The sequence below is a fragment of the Vulpes lagopus genome, chromosome 21, assembly GCF_018345385.1.
Source record: "Vulpes lagopus strain Blue_001 chromosome 21, ASM1834538v1, whole genome shotgun sequence".
Taxonomy (NCBI): Eukaryota; Metazoa; Chordata; class Mammalia; order Carnivora; family Canidae; genus Vulpes; species Vulpes lagopus.
This window is the reverse complement of record NC_054844.1, coordinates 3,968,067-3,994,363: the sequence shown is the minus strand read 5'-3', so window position 1 is coordinate 3,994,363 and position 26,297 is coordinate 3,968,067. Positions and strand designations below refer to the sequence as shown.

General features: G+C 42.3%; 1 protein-coding gene across 1 annotated transcript in view; it reads left to right on the top strand.

Annotated features, from left to right (window-relative positions):
* The window catches only part of LOC121480094 (maestro heat-like repeat-containing protein family member 7), a 31,637-nt gene extending 10,503 nt beyond the window's left edge, over nt 1–21,134 (top strand). The window contains exons 4-11 of the mRNA XM_041736389.1: nt 2,947–3,051; nt 3,763–3,898; nt 4,355–4,452; nt 16,182–16,340; nt 16,727–16,849; nt 17,696–17,801; nt 19,737–19,802; nt 21,068–21,134. Of these exons, the coding sequence (XP_041592323.1) occupies nt 2,947–3,051; nt 3,763–3,898; nt 4,355–4,452; nt 16,182–16,340; nt 16,727–16,849; nt 17,696–17,801; nt 19,737–19,802; nt 21,068–21,099 (825 nt within the window). The 3' untranslated portion in view covers nt 21,100–21,134. The remainder of the gene's footprint in view (nt 1–2,946; nt 3,052–3,762; nt 3,899–4,354; nt 4,453–16,181; nt 16,341–16,726; nt 16,850–17,695; nt 17,802–19,736; nt 19,803–21,067) is intronic.
* The last annotated feature ends 5,163 nt before the right edge of the window (nt 21,135–26,297 follow it).

The window sequence follows — 26,297 nt, the reverse complement described above, 5'->3', positions numbered from 1 at the left end:
GGTATTTGTCTTTTTTGACTGACTTACTTAGCCTAATACTCCCTAGCTCCATTCATGTTGTTGCAAATGGAAAGATTTCATTTACAATAGAAAGAATAAAAAGGATATGATCATCTCAATAGACACATAAAAAGCATATGACAAAGTACAACATCCATTCATGTTAAAAACTCTCAACATAGTAGGATTAGAGAGAATATATCTCACCATAAAATAGGCCATATATGAAAACCCACAGCTAAAATACTCAATGGTGAAAAACTGAGAGCTTTTTCCCTAAGGGCAGGAACAAGACAAGGATATCCACTCTCACTACATTTATTCAACATAGTATTGGAAGTCCTAGCTATAGCAATCAGAAAGGAAAAAATAATAATAAAAGGCATCCAAATTGGTAAGAAAGAAGTAAAACTTTTACTATTTGCAGATGACATGATATTATAAATAGAAAACTCTAAAGATCCTACCAACAAACCCCTACTAGAAAGAATGAATGAATGAATGAATGAATTCAGTAAAGTACAGGATGCAAAATTAATATGCAGAAATCTGTTGCATTTTTATAGACTAATAATGAAGTAGGATAAAGAGAAATTAAGAAAACAATCTCATTTACAATTGCAGCAAAAATAATAAAATACCTAGGAATCAACTTAATCAAGGAAGTAAAAACTACAAAACATTGATGAAAGAAAGTAATTTCATTTCTTGATGTCATTAAACATTCCAACACTCCAACTGATTGGTTTGTCTCTTAATTCTCTTGATCTATAGATTGCCTTTCCATCAGTTTTTTTCCTTGAAATGTATTTGTTGATGAAATTTAGTTATTTGTTCTCTAAATTTTCCACATTCTGGATTGTGCTGATTACATACTTTTGGGGCTACTCAACAAATTCCTCTGTCCAAATCTTTTCTATAAATTGCTAGATCTAGAATCTGTTAGATTTTAATTCTAATTATTAGACCTAGATCATGAATCCAATCAATTTTTGGCAAGATTACTTCACAAGCAGCCATGTCTTCTTCCACCAAGAGACACACGATGTCTGGTTGTCTCCTTGTGGTGTTCAGAGCTCTTGATGATCACTGCTTAGATTCATTAATGCATTAGTAGCTGAAAACTAATGATACTCTTTTTAAAAAAGACCTTGTTATTGCGATATGACTTGCTAAACTAAAGTATACAAATCTTAGGTGTATACTTAGACACATTTTTACATATGTGTACATCTATATAAATACCATTAGATCAGGATATACAACATTTTCAATACTCCAAAAGTTCCTCTTTCACTGAATAACCACTGATAACCAGTATTCTGACTTCTATCACCATGGATTAGTTTAGCTTGTTCTTAAACTTCACATACATGAAATTTTATAGTATGTACTTTTCTGTGTCTGTATTATTTCACTTCAATATTTTATCTGTGAGATTCACCGATGTAGTTACATGAAGCATCAGATCATTTTTATTGCTATATAGTATTCCATTGAATGAATATACCTCTACTTATTTTTGCAAAATTGTGACATTGTAATTCTGTCATTCCTTATTCATTTTTACCTGGAATTCTTGTATAAAGAGAAGTTTCCTTTATAAGCTATTTGGTTACTTTGAAGTATAACTCACATAAGGACAAACTAAATGCTGTATCATCTCCTTTTATCATTTGTCAAAGTAATGAAGTATTTCCCAGGATTCTTCAAAGATGACTAGTGAGGGGGAATGCCTGGGTGGCTCAGTCAGTTAAGTGTCTGCCTTTGGCTCAGGTCATGATCCCAGGGTCCTGGGATTGAGCCCCACATCAGGCTTCTCCCTCTCCCTCTGCTGCTCCCCCTGCCTGTGCTTTCTCTCTCTCTCACTGTCAAATAAATAAATAAAATCTGGGGGAAAAAAGATAACTAGTGAGGTTTATTTCTCTAGTATCATTTGAATTTAACATGAGTTTTGAAATGCTTTATAGGTTTTTTTTTTTTCAATTACACCTATTATTCTTATTGATGCTTAAATTGTCTCATCGTTGGTCAATGGGAGCCTCTTCAGGTTGGCTCCTGAATCCCTCTAACATGACTCCCATAGTCTTCCATAGCTTCCTTGCTCTCCAGTACAATACTGTGTATATTTCTTGTTTTAGTCCTGAACAAACTTTCCAAGGAGCAATGATTCCTCTTAGTGAAAAATGGTCTTTAGAGACCATAGTCTTGGTACTGGGAGATATCATTAGAGTCTGGCTGCAAGGAAGACTTGCAGACCTCCCACTAGAAAACCTCATATCTTCAGGAAGAATGTGTTTTCTTATCGATGCAGCATTAGTATCCTTTTCCATGGGTTGTAGATTTTTTATCTGCTGCTCTTCTTTGTTTCCAATTACAAATTGCTGTTTAGTCCCATCATTGTCAGATTGATCACTGTAGATTGATATATAGCAATGCATCTTTGGATCAGTGGTATTTAGGGCCCATAATTTACCAATGTTGAGACCCTTACACATTGCATTTCAAATAGGAATTATCCATAATTATATTTCTCAAGAATATTTGTATATAATTGAGCCAGGAATCTGTGAATACAGTGATTCTTTTTTGTTATCACCAAGTTCTCTTTCTATTGAAGCATGGGAAAACATTAGTAGGGGAACACTGAGGTGGGTTGACCCTTTGAAATCAATTATAGTCAATATAATTTGAGAGCCACTGCTTTAATTTGAAAAAAGGAGGTACTAATTGAGGATGTTTCTAGCACCTAGATAAGGCAAAATTGGGGGCTGGGGGAATGAAGGCTTCTGATGTTAGAGCCATATATAACCTGTCTGTAGACAAAAGAAGTCCTATCCTCAGAAGTCTTGTCTTGATCCTTTGCAGAAGTCAGGTTTGGGTTACATGTCTATCCTCTGGAATACTGCTGAGCAGACCCCTTACCTCATTCTGTTCTTCCTTTAGCTTCTGGACACATGGCTGAATTCCCAGAAGGACAATGAGAGGGAACGGGCCATGTGGTGTACTGCCCGTATTCTTGGCTTCACTGCAAAAATGAACAACTTTGGAGTGAGTAGGAGCCTGCCCTGGAGCCTGGGCCTTCATCCCTACCCTTACCCCAAACTTCACATATTACCTAGCCTCAATTACTCATCCTTCTCCTCTATTTCCTCAGCTCCATCCTCTATTTTTCTCTTGTGCATCCCATATTCTCTCTTTTCTCCCTTGGTCTTTTTCCCTACTCACCAATTCAATTCCATTTCGCTTGGTTCAGTTGGATTCCATCCATCTCATCAAGCAGTTACTGAACACTCACTTTGTGTCAGGCACCATGGTAGGTGTTACAGTGGATATATGACCAAGGCAGTTTCCTGTCTTCATGGATCTTTACAGTCCACTGGGGAGAGAGGCATGCATAGAACAAACATAAGTAGAAGGTGATAATGAATGTACAAGCCAAATGTAGTAGGAATAAAAGATCAAAACAGAAATGAAGTACAAGTAGAGAGAAAACTTCATAGAGGAGGGGACATTTGAGCTAGGCTTGAAGAATGAGTGCAGTGTCGAGAGGTAAACAAGAGGGACAGTGTAAAGTCATTCCAAAACTATGATCCCACAAGTTTTTAATAGCTACAACTCACCTGTCTAATTCCATTCCCATTAACCTCACCTAGTCTCACCTCTCATATCTATCATGCATCCCCTCCTCCTCTCTTCTTGTTTTAACTCAGCCTAAGGGAGTGGCTTGGATAACTTGTGACTTCCAGCTGTCCTCCCCAGATGGATATCGAGTTCAGTCGGTTGGGGCGTTTAGTAAGGCTGTTGGCTCTACGCTGCCAGGACCCAGTGGACAACATTTGCTTCCTGTCTGCGCAGGCTGTCTACAGCCTCTACTGTATCCTCCTGCTGCAAAAACGTAGGGAGAATCTCTTCTTTTCACTTCTGCTCCAGCCCCCCACCTAGGTTTGGTCATTCCCTCATACGCTGTCCTGGAAGAGTGAGAGCTAAGAAGTTATCTAAGTACCTAACTTCCAATGAGGAACCTGCCCCTAGACCTCTGCGTATGTTCCTGGGACAAAACAGCTACTCTGAAAACAGTTCTTTTGAATTAGTTTCTCCTCCTCTGGCTGAGCGCTATAGTGTGATCTCCCTCTGTCTCTGCTCTAAGGCAGGCAACGTGAGGGTTCCTTTGGCATTAGCTCTCACCATTCCTTATCTTACTCCCCATTTTTCTACTCGCTTCCCCATGGGATATACATCTCCCCAAGCTGACTTAGTTCAGGGGGTGGTTTGGGTTGGGCATATGGGAAAGTGGGCAACCTAAGACCTCTTCTGAGTGTCTGAGGGGTGGCATCGGATGTTTTCGTTTCAGAGATGGGAAGGAAAAAACAGGGCTTATGGGAAGAAGAAGGCAAGAATGAAGTCTATAGCGCCAACGTGTTCTATAACAACACCTTTGAGATTGCCAAGGTGAGAGGGCAGGGCCAGAGACAAAGTGGGAAGAGACTAGGCCTCTCACCCATGTCATATTATAGAATCCTAGGGTGGGATTCCTTTATCCTGTCTTCTTTCCCATTCCATAGCTGCATGTGAATATTTTCTTTGGGGAATTTTTTCCACATGCTAGTGCATGCTTATCCTTAAGCATCATGGGTCCTAATTCTGCTTTCTTACCTGTCCCCCCAGAAGCATTTGCTTCATGCTAATGATGCTTTGTGAGCAATGTGTAGATTCAGCCCATGCTTCAAAGATATGTTACTAAGGATCTTGGTCTCAGCCCTTCTGTCCCAGCACTCTGCCTCTGCAGCCTCTGACCTGCGAGCCCCTCAGTGCATCTGAGGTCAGTATTTTCTCCCTCCCAACCCCAAAGATTCTGTTCCCAGTGAAAGGGTCCTTTTGGAGCTAGGCAGACAGCACAGGCCTAAGACCAAAGGACATCACATTCCCAAGAGAGGCTCTCTCCACATACCCTAACCAGGAAGGATGGCGCAGGCTATCTCAAGCAGAAGCCCCCATGTGCAGGCAGCTTGACACCACCCTATTGTAGGCATTTGCAGAGTACTTCACCAAGATGCAGCTTACCACCCTGGTGCTGACAGCCATGGAGGGCCTGACTGACAGCAGGGCCAAGGTGTCTCTGGCAGCAGCCCAGCTGATGAGTGCTGTCATGAAAGAGCGGGGCCGAGACATGATAAAGGTAATGTGGTGCTGTAGTGGGAGCTCTGCCCTGCACACCAGGAGCCTGGGCTCTCTCCTGGCTCTATTCACAACCAGCTGAAGAGTCTTGGGAAGTCCCTCTCCTATGAAGGCTTTCATTCACTCACTTCTAAAACGTAGGCTTGGGCTAGATTTTCTCTGTGATCCCAATGATCTCTGACACTTGTAATCAGTCCTAAGCTCAGAACAGCAGTGCCTTCTATGGGGGGAGGGGGGTTGGTTCCTCAGTTAACAACCACCACAGGCAGAAGTGTAAGCAGCTGTGGGACCTCATAGCCAAAGCCCAAGGAAGCATTGTAGGGGGGGCTTCAACCTGACTCTCTGGGGGTGTCAAGGGACTTAGATTTCTGTGAAGGGTAAGGCTATGGATTGCAAGCCAGCAACCTCATGAAATGACTGACCTCTGAGTAAATTTTCTTTCAAGATATATGTTATCCACATTTCCCACTTCACTGAAAAATTCTTTTAAATGAGGCCACATAGGGTAATTCTTTGGGGTGGCCACCACCCTTTTTAAGTGTGGCATGGTTCTCCAGACCTTCCTCTCTCCAAATCCCCTGATGCCCATTGCCTTCACTCATTTATGTGACTTGCCTGGTTTAAATACCAGAAATGGAAGGCCTTTTCTGAGGGTGTCCTTGAGGTATTACAACAAAATGGATTTCCCAGAGACCCATATATCAGTAATCTGAGGGCCAGATGAGAGTCCTATGGTACCCTCACATCCAATGCCAACTGTTTCTGCATTTTCTTGGGTTGAAAGTTTATCTCAGTGGGTAGAGGAAGCCCTGAAGTGTCTCCAGGCCTTTTGCCTTCCTTCCTAGAGTCTCTTGTGTCTCTCAAGTAACCTCGGAGTGACTCTCTGAACTTTGGGCTATGGGCAGGCCTTTGTTAGAGTGGGCCTTGGTGAATTTCAGGGGTTTCTTTTGTGACCTCTGCTGGTCTGGCCTCTGGCACCCTAGAATTCTGCCTTAAGAGAATCACTGGCAGGACTACAAGTAGCCCCTTGAGTCTGGGAGGTTGGCAGATAGGGAAGGGAAGGGAATGAAGCAAGGGGATCATCACTGGGACTCTTGTGGCTCTTCCCTGTAGATTGAGGAAGTTGTGGAGGGGATTCTGGAACGGCTCAACTCACAACTGGAGCCCAACACAAAGGAGGAGACTGTGCGGGCCATGTGCTTGCTGGCCGGCAACAACACTCACACTGTCGTGCCTATGCTGCTCAACAAGACCCTGCCTTGGGATAGGTACCTCTCCTATGGCCTGGGAACACTTTCTCCAGCCCAGTAAACCCTTCCCTCTCTCAGCCCAAGCCCAACACAAAAATCACTGCACAGGGATGCTTTCTCTTGGACACCAATCAAACTTTACCTCTGTGTTCTCTGGTCAAGTCTAGACCCTGAGAACTGGCCCTTCATAGGCACAAGACCAGACTAGTCCTAGGAGCTTAGTCATCAGAGCCCATGACATAGCTGTCCTTGGGTCCTGCAGAACCAATCTGGCCCTGTGGAAGGCATTTGGCAACCAGCGAGAGACCACAATCAGTGTCCTGCAGCTGCTCATTGGCATCCTAGAAAGACTCCACTCCAAAGAGGAAACTAAGGAGATGGCCTTCCAGCCGGTGGCGGTCAGCATGAGCTGGGATGGGGGTGGATGGGTAGGACTTACTCTTCTGGGACTTGGGTGTAGAGTTGAAGGTCAAGGGCTATAGAGTGGGAGCAGGTCTTAGAGAGGAGCAATCACTGTACATTGGAAGGGTGCCTGGGTGGCTCAGTCATTTGAGCGTCTGGTTTTTTATTTCAGTTCAGGTCCTGGTCTCAGGGTCATGAGATTCAGCCCCACGTTGGGCTCTGCACTCTGCAGGGAGTCTGCTTGGGATTCTCTCCCTCCCCCTCAGCCCCTCCTCCTGCTCATGCTCATTCTCTCTCTCTCTCTCACTCAAATAAATAGATAAATCTTTTTTAAAAATGCTATACTTTTGATTTTCACTTTAACCCTTTTTTCCCACCTGTATACCTAAGAACTACATGATGTAGAGAGAACAGGGGTTGATCCCATTTTATGGACAAGGAAACTGATGTTTAGAGCTAAGCAACTTTCTCTGATTCTAGGGCTTGCATTCCTTTTTTCCAGGGCCTGGGGAATGGCATGAGGGTTGGAGGCAGAAGAGGTTTGGTTGCTAGGAGTGGACAAAGTAGTCCCCAAATCATTTTCTGCTAAAAAGTTAGAGTTGCTTTCCATTCTGTTTTTGATGTCAGGTGAGTGAAGAGAAAGCAGATTGCATGTGTGCAATCTCATTTCCCTAAGGAAGAGTGGTGGGCTTTCAGTTTTTGCGTTCTTCTTACAAGCCTGAGCAGTAATGGGGAAGGCAGGGTAGGACTCAGTGTATGGCCCATGGGACTATCTTATGTCTTCCCCCACTGTCTCCCAGGTGACATGCGCTTTGTATGAGATGCTGTCAGGGTCCCTGTGCCAGGAAGCTGTCCAGGAGCTCTACCCTCGGCTTTTGCTGGCTATACTGTGTCATCTCTACTGGGTGATTGAACAAAATGTCCCTCAGAAGATGGTGGTCTACAGCAAGGAGGGGGGCCCAGGTAGCAAGAGCAAGCCCTTTGACCCCACTAGGTAAGCCTAACCCCCTCATGATGTACAGCTGAGACTAGCCAATTCCAGAGAGCCCTGGATGACCCATCTGCTAGAATATTCTCACATATTTTCAAGCTTCTCATTTCTCTTCTTGCATGCATGCTTCAGCTGATTCACGTTCATAACTGCACATGAAGAGATTCAAGTAGATTGTAGGTGGCAGGGTAAGCCCACATCTATATCAGTCTTTCCATGCAGTTGTGGCCGTTTGAGTCTCATTGACCTCTTGCTTGGCTTTGTCACTAGCTCTTGAACATGTCACGGTTGGGATTCCATTTTCTTTTCTTGAAAAGGGATTGGACTCCAAAATGTCTGGTTATCGTACTTTTTTTTTTTTTTTTTAAACCTCAGGACATTCTATTTAAATGGAATCTTACGGGGATGCCTGGGTGGCTCAGTGGTTGAGTGTCTGCCTTTGACTCAGGGTGTGATCCCGGAGTCCCAGGATCAAGTCCCACATCAGGCTTCCTGCATGGAGCCTGCTTCTCCCTCTGCCTATGTCTCTGCCTTTCTCTCTCTCTGTGTCTCTCATGAATAAATAATCTTTTTAAATAAATATAAAAAAATAAATAAATAAATAAATAAATTGAATCTTACATAAAACAAAAACAAAACCAATAAGCAGAGACATTCTGATTAGATGGGTGCAGAGGTGAAGAGATATCCTAACCCCATTCTGTGCCCCCAAGAGCATATAGGGAAAACTACAGCACTGAGATCCCTCTATAGTCTTTTTCATAGGACTCTGTGGTTGGATGAGGGCCAGGGTTGAAGGATTGGATGGGTAACTGGAAATGGGCTTCACAGATCCATGGATTTTTGTCAGCAGGAAAGCAGAACACAGTTACCAGAGTAGATAACTGTCTCCTGGCTTCCCGCGCAGGATGCAAATGAGGGCATAATGCATTGTCCATCCTTTTGTCCCTTTCTTTTCACAAACCCAATGGTGGTGACCTTCAGTTGTGCCCTGGAGGTAGTGAAGTTGGTGTTCTCAGCAGCTGCATATGATGGAGTGGTAGTCTATGGAGATCAGCATTGTTGCTGGGACCTTCTGTCCTGCCCCAGATTTTACTACATAGGGATCATGGACCTGACAAGGTGAGGCTATTTCCCCAGTAACCTTGGCACCACTCTAGTCCCCTTGCCCCAGTTTTCCAAGTCCCAGCCTTCAGCTGTCCCTTCCCCACCTCTCAGCCCCCTGGTCTCCTGATTCCTCAGCCCTTGTGTCTTTCCTGTTTCATGCACACTGGCCCTTGCCACCTCCACCCCAGCAACTCTTGGCTTCCTGTGTTCCACCCCAGTGGCATTGTGAAGACCTGTGAACCTGCCATCCTGCACCGAATCCTCAACCTTGTCAGAAGCCTCCTCTATAGCTCCAGCTATCATTGGAAAATCCTGGCCAGGGCCTTCTATGCACAGGTGAAGCCTGGGGAAAGGTCCACAGCCTGAATCATTCATTTCCTGGGCTGAGGAACATTTAACAGAAATGTTAACTAGCCCCCAAAAGAGGAAAGAATAAGACTAAGCCATTTAAAGTGGGGTTCCCTTCTCTGGCACTTCAAGTGCCTGGTTAAAGGAGGCAGGAAAGCCTGAGAAGGGGGCCAGTAACTCAACCTCCAGAATGATCCATGGATCCTAGCATCTGATTCAAAATTCAAACCTTATCAGCATTATCCTCTATCCTTCTATTAGGATATCATCTCTCCTTACCTTAGTCTCCACTCCAGGTGTACAGATCTGCCACTGTTTTCAACTGCACATACTCCTTACCTGAGTATGGGATCTGAGGGAGGGCAGAAGAGGGTACTGGGTATTCATAACGTTTTCCCCATCCATAGCTGTAGTCTCCTTATACCCACAGCTCCTCTGGCACCGATCAGTGGCTCAGACTCTGGGGCAAGACTTGTTGGTCAATCTAATCAAGTGGGTCAAAGAGCCCAACCTCATTATGAAGGAAGTTGGGCTTCGCGGAATCAGTAACCTGGCACTGCACCCGGGACAAGTAAGAGTGGGGAGGAGCAAATGTGAATCAAATGTTAGTCCCTGAAGCATTTAATTTACCTTCCTTGGGACTCTTGGTTACCTTGGGTTTAGCATGTTCTTCAACCTCTCATTCTAGGGCAGCACAACATCTAGTTTGTAGACTTATACAGACTGGCCATCAGGCCTTCCAAACCCCATGAGCACCAGCCTTCCACTCCCCGGGCACATCCAGCCCCTGGATTGCACATTTCTGTTTCTTAGCCACCCTCTGTTTTCTCAAAGCCTTGTCCCCAGAGTGTTGCATGATCTCCAGGTGGTGAGTGATATCTGCCTTCTTCCAAACAGGCAGAATCTCTGAAGGGCCAGGTTCCATTCTTGAAAGACTTGCTGAAGAATGAGGCACGAGTGACAGTGCAGGCAGTAAAGAGCCTACGGAACATCATCTGTCATGGGAAGGGAGAGGACATCAAGGTGGTCTTTTGCAGCATCTCCAAGCAACTTTGTCCACTCATCAATGATGTATGGGCCTAACTCCCTAGGATCATTTGGGAACAGTGTGGGCTGAGGCTGAAGAGGAATCTTGGAAACTGAGTGGAGGGTACTGGGGCAGGGCTCTGGGACTGCAGTGGAAGGCTGAAGTCCTGGAGGGGCAACATAAAGGAGACTTGGCTACTTGAAGCCATGCATAGGATTGTCCCCAGTGCATTCCCTATTACAGACAGACCTAGAACACACTCATCTACCTACTCTCTCACCAGGAGCCACTGAAGGAAAAAAAATGACACGCTGCTATGACAGCAGCGTGTCTTCACTGCAGAAGAGTGGGGAGACAACTCACAACTCTACCCTGCTCTCAGACAACATAGGGACCCCAGCATGCTAGCAACCTTGTCAAAAGGACCCAAAGGCTCAGGAATCTCAACTGCCTAGAGCAATACCAATCCACTCCACGTCTTACCCTCCCTACAGATCATAGAATTTTAGAGCTAAAAGAGACTTGACAGCAGACACGCATGCTTTCAATGCCCCTATTCTGGCTTCTATAAGTCTTTAATTTTTGAATCTTGGATTTGAATTAGTTTTGTATTGGCCTCATATTCTGTGAGCCTGGATACTCTACGATGGCAGGGTCAATGTCTAACTCATGTATGTTTTTTATTTTTTTAATAAAGATTTTATTTATTTATTTGAGGGGGGAGGGGCAGAGGGAGAAAAAGAAAGAGAATATTAAGCAGACTCCTCTCTGAGCACCCAGCTGGACTCGGGTTCAACTGAGTCCTGATCCCAACCCTGATTGAGATCATGGCCTGAGCCAAAATCAAGAGTCAGATGCTTAACTGACTGAGCCACCCAGGTGCTCCCTAATTTATCTATTTTTACGTGTTTTAAAATTCACCATGTATACTTAACAAAGCCTAAAGAAATATCTTTATCCTCCACCCAAACAATATAAGGACCTTAGAATGCTTTAACTCTGGAGCACCTGGGTGGCTCAATCCATTGAGCATCTAACTCTTGGTTTTAGCTCCAGTCATGATTTCAGGGTTGTGGGATCATGCCCTATGTCTGACTCCATGCTCAGTGGGGAGTCGGCTTGAGATTCTCTCTTTCTCTCTCTCTGCTCTTTCCCCTACTCCTATGCTCTCTCTCTCAAATAAACAAATAAATAAATCTTAAAAAAAAAAGAAAATGATTTAACTCTAATGACACCCTCCCATATTATAGGTTAACATTGTCTAGGATTTTAGTTCCACAGTTTCTTAAAATCCCCAGATTTGGTCTTTATGTCATTATTACCAGCATCATCCTTTTTATTGTTTTATACAGTCAATACTTATTTTGATTTACCCATATGTGTACAAATGTCTTTACCTTCCTTTCTTCTCACAGCTCACTCCTCTATTTCAGATTCATTTTTTTTTTTTTTTGTTCTTTCTTTGTGGTTTCTTCTACAAGGGTTTGTTAATAGGAAATACTCTCAATATTTGTCTGGAAATGCCTTTATTTTGTCTCACATATGTCTTTAGCTTTGAGTAGTTTAGGAGGTGTTGGCATGGATTACCTTGGGTTTAGCCTGGTTGGGGTTCACTGAGTTTCTTGAAATCTCTGTGTCTATGTCTTTCACCAAACTTGGAAAGTTTTTAATCATTATTTCTTCCAAGTTTTTTCAGCACTGTACTTTACTCCTTTTCTTTTAGGAATCTGATGATACAAATGTTTAGGCATTGATTGTTGTCCCATAGCTCCCAAGATTTTGTTCATTTTCAATCATTTTTTTCTTTTTTCTTTTTTTTTCTTTTTTTGTTCAGACTGGATACTTTTTGTAGCTATGCCTTCCAGTTCACTCTTTCCTCTGACATGTGTTTTGCCAACAAATGTACCCAGTATTGTATTTCTCAGTTCTAATGTTTCTTTTTGATATATTGTTTCTTTGATGGAAATTTTTATTTCTGTATTTATTTCAAGAGTATTCATTGTTACTTTTTTGAGCTTTGGGTCTTTACATGCTGAGTAATTTTAGACTGTATCATGACATTATGAATATTAAGTTATTTGACTCTGGGTATCACTTAAATCCTATGGAGAATGTTGATATTATTGTGTTAGCAGGCAATTGACCTGTTTAACTTCAGGCTGCAAGTTCTGACTAGCCTTCTGCTTGTGTGGGCTGTGATTTCACTGTCAGTTTTGAACTCATAGTCTTGCTATTCTGAGTTTGTGCCACCCAGTGGCCAAGCCTAGGATCTGAACCATTGTCTCTTCTGTAGTTCAGTTTTCAAAGTCAATGGTATGTGGAGTGAGCACAGGAGTTCATAAACAACTTTACAGGGTCACTTTCCCTAGCTCCTCTCTCTCTGTGACTTCCTTGGTTTTACAGTTCTTTGGGGCTCCCTTTTACCAGTTGTCTTGGGGAAAAAAGCTGGTATTTTAGTTACTCTGCAATGTCAGGCACTTCTATGAACTGTGCCCACAATGGGGCCAAGTGGCATGAGGGCAGAGGAAATGAAGCAGTGGGTATTTGTCCATCCTCATGGGCCCTCAGCTCCATCAAATGGAAAGTAAGGTTCCCCTCCCTCAGAGTTTTGGCTTCCACAGACTCCCATGGGGCTTGTTTTGGAACTGTGATATGAGAGAATAGAGGGAAGAAAAAGAGATGAGGGATTTCCTCACTCTCTATTAGCATTTTGATTTCTCTTTCTGGCTCTTTGGGCATTAAGTAGAAGGCTTCTCAGGTCGCCTGGGTGGTTCAGTGGTTGAGGCATCTGCCTTCGCCTTGGGTGTGATCCTGGGGTCCTGGGATCGAGTCCCACATCAAGTCTCATGTCGGGCTCCCTGCATGGAGCCTGATTCTCTCTCTGCTTGTGTCTCTGCCTCTCTCTCTCTGTGTGTCTCTCATGAATAAATAAAATAAAAAGTAGAAGTCTTCTCTTGGAGCTGTCTGTCTGTTGTGCTTGCTTCTCTGCTTCTGGTTGCCTTGTAGGCAGGCTAGGGAGACCAGCAGTTATGAACAGATGTGACCCTAGGTTATTGAGACCAGTGGCATTTGCCTTCCTGCACAGTAGCTGGAGTATCAGCAACCTCTTTATCTTCGGCCTCTGGGGATCTCTTACTTTCTAAAAGCTCAGCTATGCATTAAAAAAAGTATCTTGTATATTTTATCTAGCATTTAAAGATATTTATAGTGGTAAGATTGTTGGGCTATCTTTTCTTGCTATATTTCCATATTGCTAGAATGTAAAGTTGATTTATCAAGAAATAGGAAATTGTCATAATCTACACAATGACAACCTGGCAGAATGAAAGGAACACTGACCCAAATGAAGGCCATAGGATCTGGGTTCCCGGTACTGCTTTACCTCTCATTTAGTCATAGGAACTTAGGCAAAACTCAGTAGTTTTATCATTTGTAAAATTTTCTTGTATTATTTTGTTGGTATATCTTTTTTTCTCTCTCCTTTCTGTCCTATTCTTTGGAACTTCTTTAGATTTTTTTTAAAGGTTTTATTTATTCATTCATGAAAGACGTAGAGAAAGAGGCAGAGACATAGGCAGAGGGTGAAGCAGGCTCCATGCAGGGAGCCTGATGTGGGACTCGATCCAGAGACTCCAGGATCACGCCCTAGGCCAAAGGCAGATGCTCAACCACGGAGCCACCCAGGCATCCCTGGAACTTCTTTAGATTTATTCTCTGTGTTTCTTAATTTTTCTTTTCTATTTCCCATCTCTTTGTCTACCTTGGAAGAATTCTGGGCTGAATCTCCTCTTACTTTAGATGTGGTTATTCTCTTATTCAGTCCACCTATTGAATTTTTATTTAATTCTTTTTTTTAAAAGATTTTATTTATTTATTCATGAGAAACATTGAGAGAGAGAGAGGCAGAGACACAGGCAGAGGGAGAAGCAGGCTCCATCCATGTAGGGAGCCTGATGTGGGACTTGATCCTGGGTCTCCAGGATCATGCCCTGAGCTGAAGGCGGCGCTAAACCGCTGAGCCACCCAGCCTGCCCCTAATTCTTTGTTTGTTTGTTTTTTTAATGAAGCAGGTCCCCTTTATTTTTTTCTTCTGGTTGAGAGTATGATATCTGAATATCTATTAGAATATTCTATAAGGACACTTCTTTACCTTTGCCTCTATTTATTTGTTTACTTATTTATTTATAATTTCAAAGTTTAGATTTCCAAGCACTTTTCAAAAATGTCCTCAATAACTTTTTTTACATGATCTTCCTGAGGATCCAATTATACTTTCCCTAAAGTTTTGTTTTGATTATATTAATTGTGCCCTTGGAGGTTGCAGGGTTATTTTGTTTGTTTCTCTTGTGGCACTGATTTTCCTAAATGTTCAGTGAGTCTTGGCAGTGGGTTCCGGAAATTTTGCATACCAGCTCTTCACTGGCCCTCTGTGAAAGTAATTCCTATTACTGCAGTCTGACTTCTGTAACTGTGGGGAAACAGCCAGAGATAGATGGACAGTTGGATGTGCCAATAGCCTGTCATTCAACTACAGGGCACTTTGCTCTTCCTGGGTCTTGCCAGACACCCAGGGCACCATCTTATCTCACTGGTCTAGATAGCACACTCCCTGCTCTATTGGGGTGATATGTTCCCCTACTGCTTGCTATTTAGTAAGGAGGATATTGGGAGGGCTGAGTGCAAGGAGAAGGTGGAAGGAGATGAACTACAGCCCTGCTGTTGGTTTCCCAGCATCCCCTTCAGCTCCTTGTATTCACAGCTGTTAAGCTTGGAACATTCACAGAACATGTTCACCTTCTCCAGCAGTCTAATCTTGCCCACACTTTAGGCTGTAGTTTCAACTTTTTAAAAAAATATATTTTATTTATTTATTTGAGAGAGAGAGAACAGTGGGGAGAGGCAGAAAGAGAAGGAGAAGCAGGTTCCCTGCTAAGCAGGAAGCCTAATGCTGGGCTCAATCCCAGGACCCTGGGATCCCAGGACCCCAGGACCCTGGGATCATGATCTGAGCCCAAGGCAGATGCTTATCCAACTGAGCCACCCAGGCATCCCTGTGGTTTTAACTTTAATTCTAATCCTGCATGCTCTTTGTCTTTCAGGGATACTCTAGTTTTCTCTGGTGGGGGGATACCATCTAGTTCAGACCCATTGGATTTAAAAAATATATATTTCTACTATTTCTTTCAGGGATTTGGGGCAGGAAGGGATAACTGAAGCAATAGTCAATCATTGATCTTGAGCTAATCTGCCTGTGATAATTTTTAGTTAAAAGTACTAATACATTGAATCATGTCTCCATTTGGTTATTATGTTCACTGTGCAAAAAGTAAGAATGTATACATCCAATTTGTTAAATTGTCTGCTTCCCAAATCCTAAAATTTCAGCAACTATGTCTCTGTTATTTGTTATTATGCCTAGCTGATGATAGCTACTCAGTAAACATTTGTTCAATTAATATATAATATACTCTTTTTATGATCATTGTTAATTAATACAAACTAATATAAATTAAGCAATTTTATTCACAGCATAATGAGGATGTGGATAAAATAACTATATGTATTTTTTAAAATCTGGCATTCCTGAGCTAAATCCTTAGGAGAGAATTAAGTTAGAAGCTGTAGGTATGGTCCAGAGCAGATCTGAAGCTATAGTCTTGATTTCCCTAGCTTTGTGCCTTAATGAAGGGACTTGTTAGCTCTGGGGCTCTAAAGAGAATCACTCAGATACACAAACCATGTTGCCTTTACATTATGAAACACAATGGCGTTAGTGTACTTTGGACATGGAAGTGAGATGTGGGAGTATGGCAGCCAGGCCAGGCAGGGCCAGAGGGAAACCACAGCTGCCTCAGCTCCATTTTGCTCTTCATGGCAGGAGAGGGACCAGGTGAAGATCTCGGCCACCTCTGCCCTGAGCCACATGTTGCGTCACATTGACAAATTCAAGCCTAGACTCACCACCCGAAGAGAGATCTACACTTTTCTAGTCCCGCTGCTACTTAGCATTCAGGATAACAACACTGAAGTAGTCAAGGTACTGGTGACCTCTGTGCTACCAACCTCAGCCTGACTCATCCTTCCCTCTTTGTGCTAGAGCATAGCCTTTCGCTTTTTCATGAGACCAGCCTTGGCTGTACATTTTACAACCACTTCCTCGTTGTCATCCTCCAGACTGGCTCTGAGCACTTTTACCTTCTCTCAGATGCCGTTGACTTTATCTTGATATGGTTCTGCTCTTGGAAACTATTTACATCCCATGTCATGAACGGGGTCCCATGTTGTGCCTAATCCCAGCTATGAACCCTCAACCAAGCCCCTTGGAAGGAAGCCAGTTTCGTGGTCTTCCACTTAGCCTCCTGGACTGGCTCTGTAGAGCCATTGGACTGAGCCTTTGGGGATTTCCTTCTCTCCATCCTGTAGGCCTGTGGAAGGGCCCTGACAGAGTGGACTAATGTGATTGGCTGGTCATCACTCACCCAGACATTCCGGCATACCACCCTCAGTGATCACATCCAGGTATTGGAAGAAACATGCAAGTACCTGGTGAGTGAGAGTCTCTGAGAAGTCAGGCCACAATACTTATGTTAGGGACTCAAAGGCAGGCTAAGAGACTAAAGAGAGGAGGGTTGACAAGGATACGTTCTTTCCAGTCCTTGATTCGCATTTTCAGTTATCAGCAAACTCTGAGAATGCACATTCATGTGTCCCAGTCTCTGCTTTCAGAGGCTAGGAAGGTCATGTGAGCATAGTAGATGGCAATGGGACAGAGATTTTCTGGTTACAGTTGGTAGGAAAAGATGTAGGCAGGAGTCATCAGGGCTTTAGTCAGTAGTCATGGTGTTAAGAGTCTGTGGCCCCTACGAAGTTGCGAACAGGGCAGGATCAGGAATCCTTGCTGAAAAGTAAGGAAGGGCTATACAAGTAGGTTAGAAACCAACAGACATTAGTAATTTTATTATTATGGATTTTAATGCTTATCGCCTTCCACAGATAGGAGCCTTTTACAGTTTACAGAACACTTCCACATTCATTATCTCATTGGAGCCTTACAGTTATATAAAGGAGGTTGAGCAGGTTTCATTTCAGCTGTTACAGATGAGAAAACTGAAGCCAGTGTTAGGACCAGGATTCAACCCTGGGTCTCCTGGCTCCACATGAATTATCTCTTCCCCATGTTGGTGTGAAGGAGCAAAATTCTCTTTGTGAACTTCCGGCTTAGGTCTACCCTGTTGCTGGGGTGGGGGTGTCTGCAGCTATAGGTTCAAGCATTTTCAGCTGGCTGAAGACAGAACAGTGCTGCTTGTGGACACAGTAAGAGGGTTAGTAGTGTTCCCAAGACCCCTCACCCCAGATTCTGATCAGCACTACCCCCCTTCTTTGGCTTCACAGGTGAACACAAGCAAAACACAGCTTGTGGGCGATTTACTGTTCCAGAGCTTTGGCTTCCTGAAGAGCTCTCAGTCCTTTCTAAGGGCAGCTGCCATCAACTTCATAGGTAAGATGCTTCCTTCTAGCAACCCCCCGCCTTTCTCTTCAGCAGAGGAGCCCTCCTTGACCTTCTGCAAGGGCTAAGCCAGAACCATGGTACCATGAGGCGGGTCACCTCCTTCCCTAGCTCTAACCTGTTTAGAGAGGTTATCCCGAGACCAGCCTTAAAGTCTGTGTTAGAAAGGCCAGAGGAGGAAGCGAAGGCTATGTGCCTCTGCCCCACTCAGTGTGGGTCCACCCACACTGTCTGCACTCTGCTTTGTGGAAAAGAGAACCATATACATTTGAGAGGGTGAAAGCTATGGATTTTCAAAAATATTTTTGTTTTAAACTAGAATAGTAGCACAGTATATATTGTTAGAAAAGCTAAAAAATTCTGATTGGCAAAAAGAGGAAAAGAAATAATGCCAGAAGTTCTACCATTTGGCTTTAACCACTGCTAACATTCTAGAATTTTTCCCTGAGAATTTACGACACACACATACACACACACAGTCATTTTAAAAACCATGAAGTTTGGTATACTGTTGTTTTCTCTTGCTGTATCACAAATACATGCCATTATGTGCCTTTCAGCATTGCTTTTAATCCACTTATGGGTAGACTTATGGAACTATTTAACCCTTGCTTTTGAATATTGAGACTGTCATTTTTTTTTTAAAGTAAGCCACGTCATCTTTTGCTTTTATTTATTTATTTTTTTTAATTTTATTTATTTATGATAGGCACACAGTGAGAGAGAGAGAAGCAGAGACATAGGCAGAGGGAGAAGCAGGCTCCATGCACCGGGAGCCCGATGTGGGATTCGATCCCGGGTCTCCAGGATCGCGCCCCGGGCCAAAGACAGGCGCCAAACCGCTGCGCCACCCAGGGATCCCATGCGCCACCCAGGGATCCCCATCTTTTGCTTTTATAAGCAGGCATGTAGTGGTTAAATCTCTACATGCCATCATGATTATTTTAAGATAAATTTCTTAATAAGTAGAATTGCTAGGCCCAAAGAGTATGCAAAATTTAAAGGATTTTGGTGTTCAATCTGCCCTCTGAAAAAGTTTGAATCATGGGTCACCTGGGTGGCAGAGTCAGATGAGCATCCAACTCTTGGTTTTGGTTCAGGTCTTATCTCAGGGTTGTGAGACTGAGCTCCACATTGGGCTCCATGCTCAGCATGAAGTCTGCTTGTGTTTCTCTCTCCTTCTGCCCCTCTCCCTTGCATGCTCTCTCTTTCTGAAATAAATAAAATAAATCTTAAAAAAAAAAAGGTTTGAGAGACACCTGGGTGGCTCAGTGGCTGAGCATCTGCCTTTGGCTTGGGTCATGGTCCCAGGTTCTGGGATGGAGTCCTGCACTGGGTTGCCTGCAGGGAGCCTACTTCTCCCTCTACCTGTGTCTCTGCCTCTCTCTATGTCGCTCATGAATAAATAAATAAAATCTTAAAAAAAAAAGTTTGAATTGTTTTCCATTGTTACTAGTACTACATGCAAGTATCCATTTTGCAGATATTTGCCAACCCTGTGTAATATTTTAAAAATCATTACCAATTTGATAACAAAAAGAGTAGTTTTGTTGTTCTGATTAATATTTTTTTATCAGAAGTGAGGTTAAATATTTTTTCCTATGTTTATTGGCAATGCATATTTTAGTTTTGCAAATTAATTGCCTCAAGCCCTTTGTCCATTTTTCTCTTGGTGTGGGAACCCCATGGAGTTTGACACCCTGGGTTCATGTCCTACCTGTCACCTGCCAACAACATTTTTCTGGGTCACAGCTGCTCCAAGGGTTGTTCTTTCACCAGAACACTGACACATAGTCTACAAGGCATCTCATAGAAATACTTACTGCTAGAACTGGTTTACAAGCTTCCTTGTTTGCTACAGAGGGGGTAATGGTGGCCCAAAAGTTCAGGAATTCTAGAGTGACTTTGTATCTGTCCTATCTTCAGCATTAACAGTTAAGAAGCTAAACATGAGTCAAATACATGAGGATGATGTGGAGCTATTACAGAATGGTGAGTCTGCACCTTGTACCTGAGTTCTGGGCATGGGACATGGGGCAAGAGAGAAAGGAGGAGCAGGGAATTCCTTAAGAACATGTTTTGTTATTTCAAATAAAGCACACTTTTACTATTATAAGTGTTATAATATAAAATATTATATATATATATATATATATATATATATATATATATATATAATATATAAAAGTAGAAAATAGGGCACCTGCCTTGATCAGTAGGAGGAAGGTGTGACCTTTTGATCTTTGGGTCATGAGTTTGGGTGTAGAGATCACTTTAAAAAATAAAATCTTAAAAAAATAAATAAAAGTAGAAAATGGGGAGAAGTAGGAGGAAGATAATGAGTTGTCCATTGTCATGCTGGTTAGAGGAAAAACAGAGCTAACAGAAATATTCTAGTCAGTCAGCATTTATCATGTGTGGTCAACTGCTAGCACTAAAATGGCGTTCAAGGGAGACACACCCTGTCCCCTGAAGAATTTGGAGTTTTGTCTTCTTTTTTATTGTAGTAAAATATCTTAAAATGAATTTGTATTTACAGAAGAAATACATGAATATATTCTGTTTGCAAAAAAATAGAAATATTACTTATAAGGATAAAGTTTTAGTTTTTATGGTAAAGTTCTATTCACCCCCAAGTCTGGCTTCTCTCCTCACTTCCCCTGTCTATTTGCTATGTAGTCCTGTATTCTTTTGTTGTGTACACATAGAATATATATGTTATATAACATATGATAAATTATTATATACCATAGATATTTAGATATAGATATAGATATATACAGTTTCTACAACTTGCTTTTTTCCCCACTTAGTATATTGGTACATACAGATCTGCAGAAAGCTTATAACACTTGACAGATTATTATTTAAATCACTTCCAATTTTTTGCTACCATGATGCTACCATGAACATTCTTATATACATCTCCTTGTATAGAGGTGTAAGTGTTTCTTTAGGCTAGTTACCAGAAAGTAGACTTTTTAGAAAAAAAATTAAATTTAAATTTAATTAATGTGTATTGTATTATTATTTTTAGAGGTAGACTTTAGTGATTCATCAGTTGCTCATGACATCACTGTGCCCTCCTTGATGCCCATCACCCAGTTACCCCATCCTCCCACCCTCCTTCCCTCCAGGACCCTCAGTTTGTTCCCTAGAGTTAAGAATCTCTTATGATTTGCTTTCCTCTCTGTTTTCCTTTTTATTTTTCCTTCCCTTCCCCTATGTTCATTTGTTTTATTTCTTAAATTCCACAGGTGGTGAAATCATATATTTGTCCAGAAAGTAGTCTTTACTCTGCATGTTGAGCTTAACAGGGTTTAAAATAAAACAGTATTTTCACCTTCCTTCCAGTGTTGATGTGAATTCCAATCGCCACCCCTCCCACTTTACAGGCTTTTGTTGGCGAATATTTTAGTCTTCTTTTTTTTAACCCAGCATTTAGATACTATTATTGTTGCTTTATACAGTATAGATTTATGTGCAGTGTTATGCGCTCTGCATTGCTTTTTGTATCTCTGACCATCCTTCATTTTTCTTCATCCTGAAGTACACTTTCTAGAAGTTTCTTTAGTGCTAGTATCTTAATGTTATGTTCTCTTGGTTTTTGTTTGTCTGTAATGACTTTTTCTTACTAGTAGCTTTACTAGTGACACAATTATTATTACTTTTTTAAGACTATATATATATTTTTAGAGTAATCTGAATACCCAACCTAGGACTCAAACTCACAACCCTGAGATCGAGAGTCACATGCTCTCCGAACTGAGCCAGCCAGGGGTTCCTACTAGTGATACAATTCTAAACCAACATTTTCTTTCTCGGCACTTTGGATACCATACTATTGTCTTCTGGTTTTCTTGTTGCTAAAAAAAAAAAAAAAGCCTGCTGTCCTTCTAATTTTTGTTCCTTTGCCAGTAACCTAGCCCTTTTCTCTGGCAGTTTTAAGATTTTTCTTTTCCTTTTAAGCATTCTTTAAAAGCCTAGAAAATAGTATAATAACCCCTGCCCTCCTACCCTCCAGCATGGTTACTTTGTTTTCTCTATTTCTCTCCCTGTACCCCTCCCTGCCACATTATTCTGAACGAAACCTCCGACTTTGTATGATTCATTTGTAAATATTTTTTACATGATATTCTTTTTAATATTAAAACATTCAGGGGTGCCTGACTGGCTCAGTCAGTAGAGCATGCCTTCTACAATCTCGGGATTGTGAGTTCGAGCCCCACGTTAGAGGCGAGATTACTTTCAAAAAAATAAAACTTAAAAAAATTTAAATTTTAATTTATTAAGGGGATCCCTGGGTGGCTCAGCGGTTTAGCACCTGCCTTTGGCCCAGGGCGTAATCCTGGAGGCCCAGGATCGAGTCCTGAATCGGGCTCCGGGCATGGAGCCTGCTTCTCCCTCTCTCCCTCTGCCTGTGTCTCTGCCTGTCTCTCTCTCTCTCTCTCTCTCATAAATAAATAAATAAATAAATAAATAAATAAATAAATAAATCTTTAAAAAAATAAATTTTAATTTATTAAAACATTAAAACATGTCTCAATAATAGATGTGTTTTGAAGTAGAATGCATATTATTCATGAATTTTTAAGATAAAAGAGATTCTAAGGATTTGTAGACTATATGGGACTTGAGGTAACTCATCTAGACTCCTGAAGTTGCCCATTTATTTTCTTCTGCCTCTGAAGTTAGGGTTACTTTAGAGAAGCATTTTCTCATCCTGGTCTATAATCCCCTAATTTCGTAGGCTGAGTCATTTGTCCAAGATCACAGAAGCGAATTACTAGGAGATCTAAAGCTAGACTTTCCACTTCAGGGACTTTGCACTAACTCATGCTCACTCCACGGTCCTTTAATTTTACCAAAGTCATGAGAAAGAGGGAATGGGAATCAAGGGTGTGCAAAAGAAGAGCTGATATTGCCAATATATATCAGAAGATAAATTTTACCTCATCCTCAAAACCCTTTGGTCCCTAAACTAGCCAAACAGCCACATCTATGTTTGCTATAGGAGGTACTTCTGCTCTTGCTCTCAAGTAAATGAGTTTCTTAATTATTGAAAACCTACTGTATACCAGCTATTTTTCTAAGAAGCACTGGGATACTGCAGCAAACAAAACTGATGTGTCTTCCCCACCCCATGCAGCACTCCTCCCAGTGGGGAAGGGGAGGGGCCCTAGCAAGTGCATATATGTGAATAGGCACCATGGAGAAAGTGACCATGGAGAAAGCAAGGCCAGGGGTCAGAGGATCAGAGGGCAGAGGAGAGGCACCTCTCTGAGAAGGGGCTCTGCAGTGAGGGTGTGAACCATCTGACTGAGGGAAGAGCACTTGGCACGTTCAAGGAAGAAGTCCATGTGGTTGGCATGGGGCAAGCAAAAGGAAGAGCAGGAGATGAATTCAGAGCATCACAGTGGAGCCAGAATCATGCTTGGCTTTTCCACCATGGTGAAGATTTAAGATGTTGCTATGGGTGGTAGGGGTACTTCACGAAACACAGTTCATAACTCCTCTAAGGGGGAGGTGGGCTTGCAATAGGTGGTGCATGTGTGATTCATTCCAGCGCCGAATAGAAATGACATTTGAATGATTTGTTTTTCACTATCTTCCATGCCACAGTTTGCTTCCTTTGATACAGAGACCAAATGGAGAGAATGTTGGTTTTTGTAGTCCTGCCCTGGATGCCGGTCCTTTTGTGTATAAGAGTGGCTACATGGGCAGCCTGGGTGGCTCAGCAGTTTAGTGCCGACTTCAGCCCAGGGCGTGATCTTGGAGATCTGGGATCGAGTCCTGCGTCAGGCTCCCTGCATGGAGCCTGCTTCTCCTTCTTCCTGTGTCTCTGCCTTTCTTTCTCTGTGTCTCTCTCATGAATAAATAAATAAAATCTTAAAGATAAAGAAGAAGAGTGGCCATGTATGTCAGAAAGACCTGGCATGAGGGCCACAGCTTTGCTTTTAAAGTTCTGGACCTTCACATGTTTGTCCTCAGGGACTTGCCTTCTGGTTGGAGCCCCCTTCCTTTCCTGGCACCTGCTACAAGCTAATATGCTGGATATGCTGCCTTTGAAGGAATGGTGGCTTCATATTTCAGAGGAAATGCCCAGCAGACAACTAGAGATAGACAAATTTTTGTTTCCTTTATGATTTATTACAGCTTTTTGTCTTGAGAAGAAAAAGTGGTAAAGTAAATGACTTTTAAGGGTCCTTTCTTCCAAGTCAGTGTGTAATGAACATGGTCTCCAGTGTCAGCCGGCCAGGTCTGCAATACTAGCTGTCTCCATAATGAGCCATGTGAACCTGGGCAAGTCACTGCTGCTGGGCTTCAGTTTCTTCATCTGTATCATGAGGATATTGTTTAAGTATCTGATACAAATGCATGTAAAGTGGGGTGCTCTGCTTGCCACAGAGGTGTCCCACAGAAGCTTTGCATTGAGTTGATGCAGGCTTCTGGGTGAAGATGGGGCAAGGTGCCCAAAGTGACAGGTAGGGAATGTGCTTAGTGCTCTGGTCAAGGAAGAATGAATTTGTTAGCTGCTGTGGAGAGTAGCCGGGCTCTCTCCTGCTCTCCAGTGACTAGCTGGCAGCATCTGTCCTCTTAGGGCTCTAACCCTGGCTTCTGACCTTGACATTTTGTGCCTTTGTTGTCTTCTTGTTTTTTACAACTGAAATCTCTACTGGGTAGTAGACCCCTCCTCCTGGCGACTGGAGTATTTTAGGGAAAGTATTCTAGAATGAAATAGACTCCTCAGTATACCAGAGAATTCACCTTGCCTTCCTCATCCCATCCAGCCTCCAAGAAAGATTGCCTAGACAGGAGGAACTTTTTCTCAAAGAAAGTCATTCCAGTTACATTTTACACCCATATCCAGTGTCCTACAAGCCTTGTGGTCAAGAAACGGTTCTTCTCTGGATTTACACGTGTTGTGTAGCTGATGCCCATGTCTTTGTTCTGTTCCAAGCAAGTATAAATGAGATCAACACGAAGCTATAGACTTTGGTGGGCTTGAAGGCCCTTTTGAGGCAAGATTCTTCCTGTTTATCTTTTGGATGCTAAGCAATTTTCTGTCTCCATCCTTCTGTTCCCACCTGAATCTAAGCCCCAGCTGGATGGTTTTAACAACCCCCACACCTGCTGTTTCTCTACACCTCTCTACACAGAGGCCAGATTCTCTTTGAAATGTGTACACTGAATCATGTCACCCCTGGCTTAAAACCCTTCACCAGCTTTCTGTGGTTCCCTTACCCTTGGGACAAAGGGACACAGGCCCTGACTGAGTTGGCTTCAGACTATTTCTTTACCCTAAGCTTAGAGTACCTCACCCCTCACTAGAAGCTGTAGCCACACTGGTTACTTTCTACACTGTGAAGAGGTACCATCTCCCTGACCTTTGGGAATGCTTCTGCCCCTGTCATGTGGCTTCCTACATGTTAGCTCACATGTCACCTTCTCCGACAGGGATTCTCTGACTGGCCTATCTAGAGATCCTTTCCGGTTACTCACCACCATAATCTGCTAAATTTCCTTCTTTGTACTTTATTTATGTTTACTTGTTTGCTTTGTCTTTCCTCTCCTAGAATGTTAAGTTCTTGAGGGTGGGGAATATATCTTGTTCACCACTGCATCCCAGCACCTAGCATAGTGGCTGGGGACAGTTAGTGCCTGATAATCACTGTTGAATGAATTAATGATTATTGTTTATAACAGTGAAAAATCGCAAACAACCTAATTATTCACTAATAAAGAGCTCATCAAAGACATTATGATAGAGTCATGTGATTAGATATTATATTGTACAGAGGAAAATTTTATGGGAAGAAAAAACTGAATCTTATTTTTGTAAAAAAAAAAAAGTGTCCATATTCAGTATTAAAAAAATACTGCAGGTGAGCCTGGCTGGCTCAGTCAGTCAAGAGCATGAGACTCTTGATCTCGGGGTTGTGAGTCTGAGCCCCACATTGGGCATAGAGATTACTTAAAAATGTATATACTGGTATGAAATTTCGATTGGTATGAAAATATTAATAGTATTATTTCAGGAGGATAAGTTATTTTTCTTTGTTTCCTGTTAAAAGAATGATTTCTATGTAAACATTTTTCTAGAGTAAAACAAGTATTACTTTTATAGTGACAACGATTATTCTAAATGAAGTTATTTAATAATAATCTGGTATGTGAGGTAGAGAATAATGGGGTTTGGGTAGATGGTCCTTGGAGATCAAGAGTCTGAGTTGACCTCCTTTCTGGTTTCAGCTATTGGAAATCTGAGGAATGATCCTGTGGAGTCTATCCAGTCTTTGGTCAATACTACTCTGAAAAAAATTGATGAATATATTAACTTCAGGTCTATCTCTACTTCCAGGATGAGCCAGATAAGCAATAACATCCTCAAAGTCACTGGCATAAAAAACCCAGAAAGAAAGAAACGACTGTTTAGGAGTGTCAAACGAGAAAGAGATGATGATGATAATCAGAAAATCTGGAGGT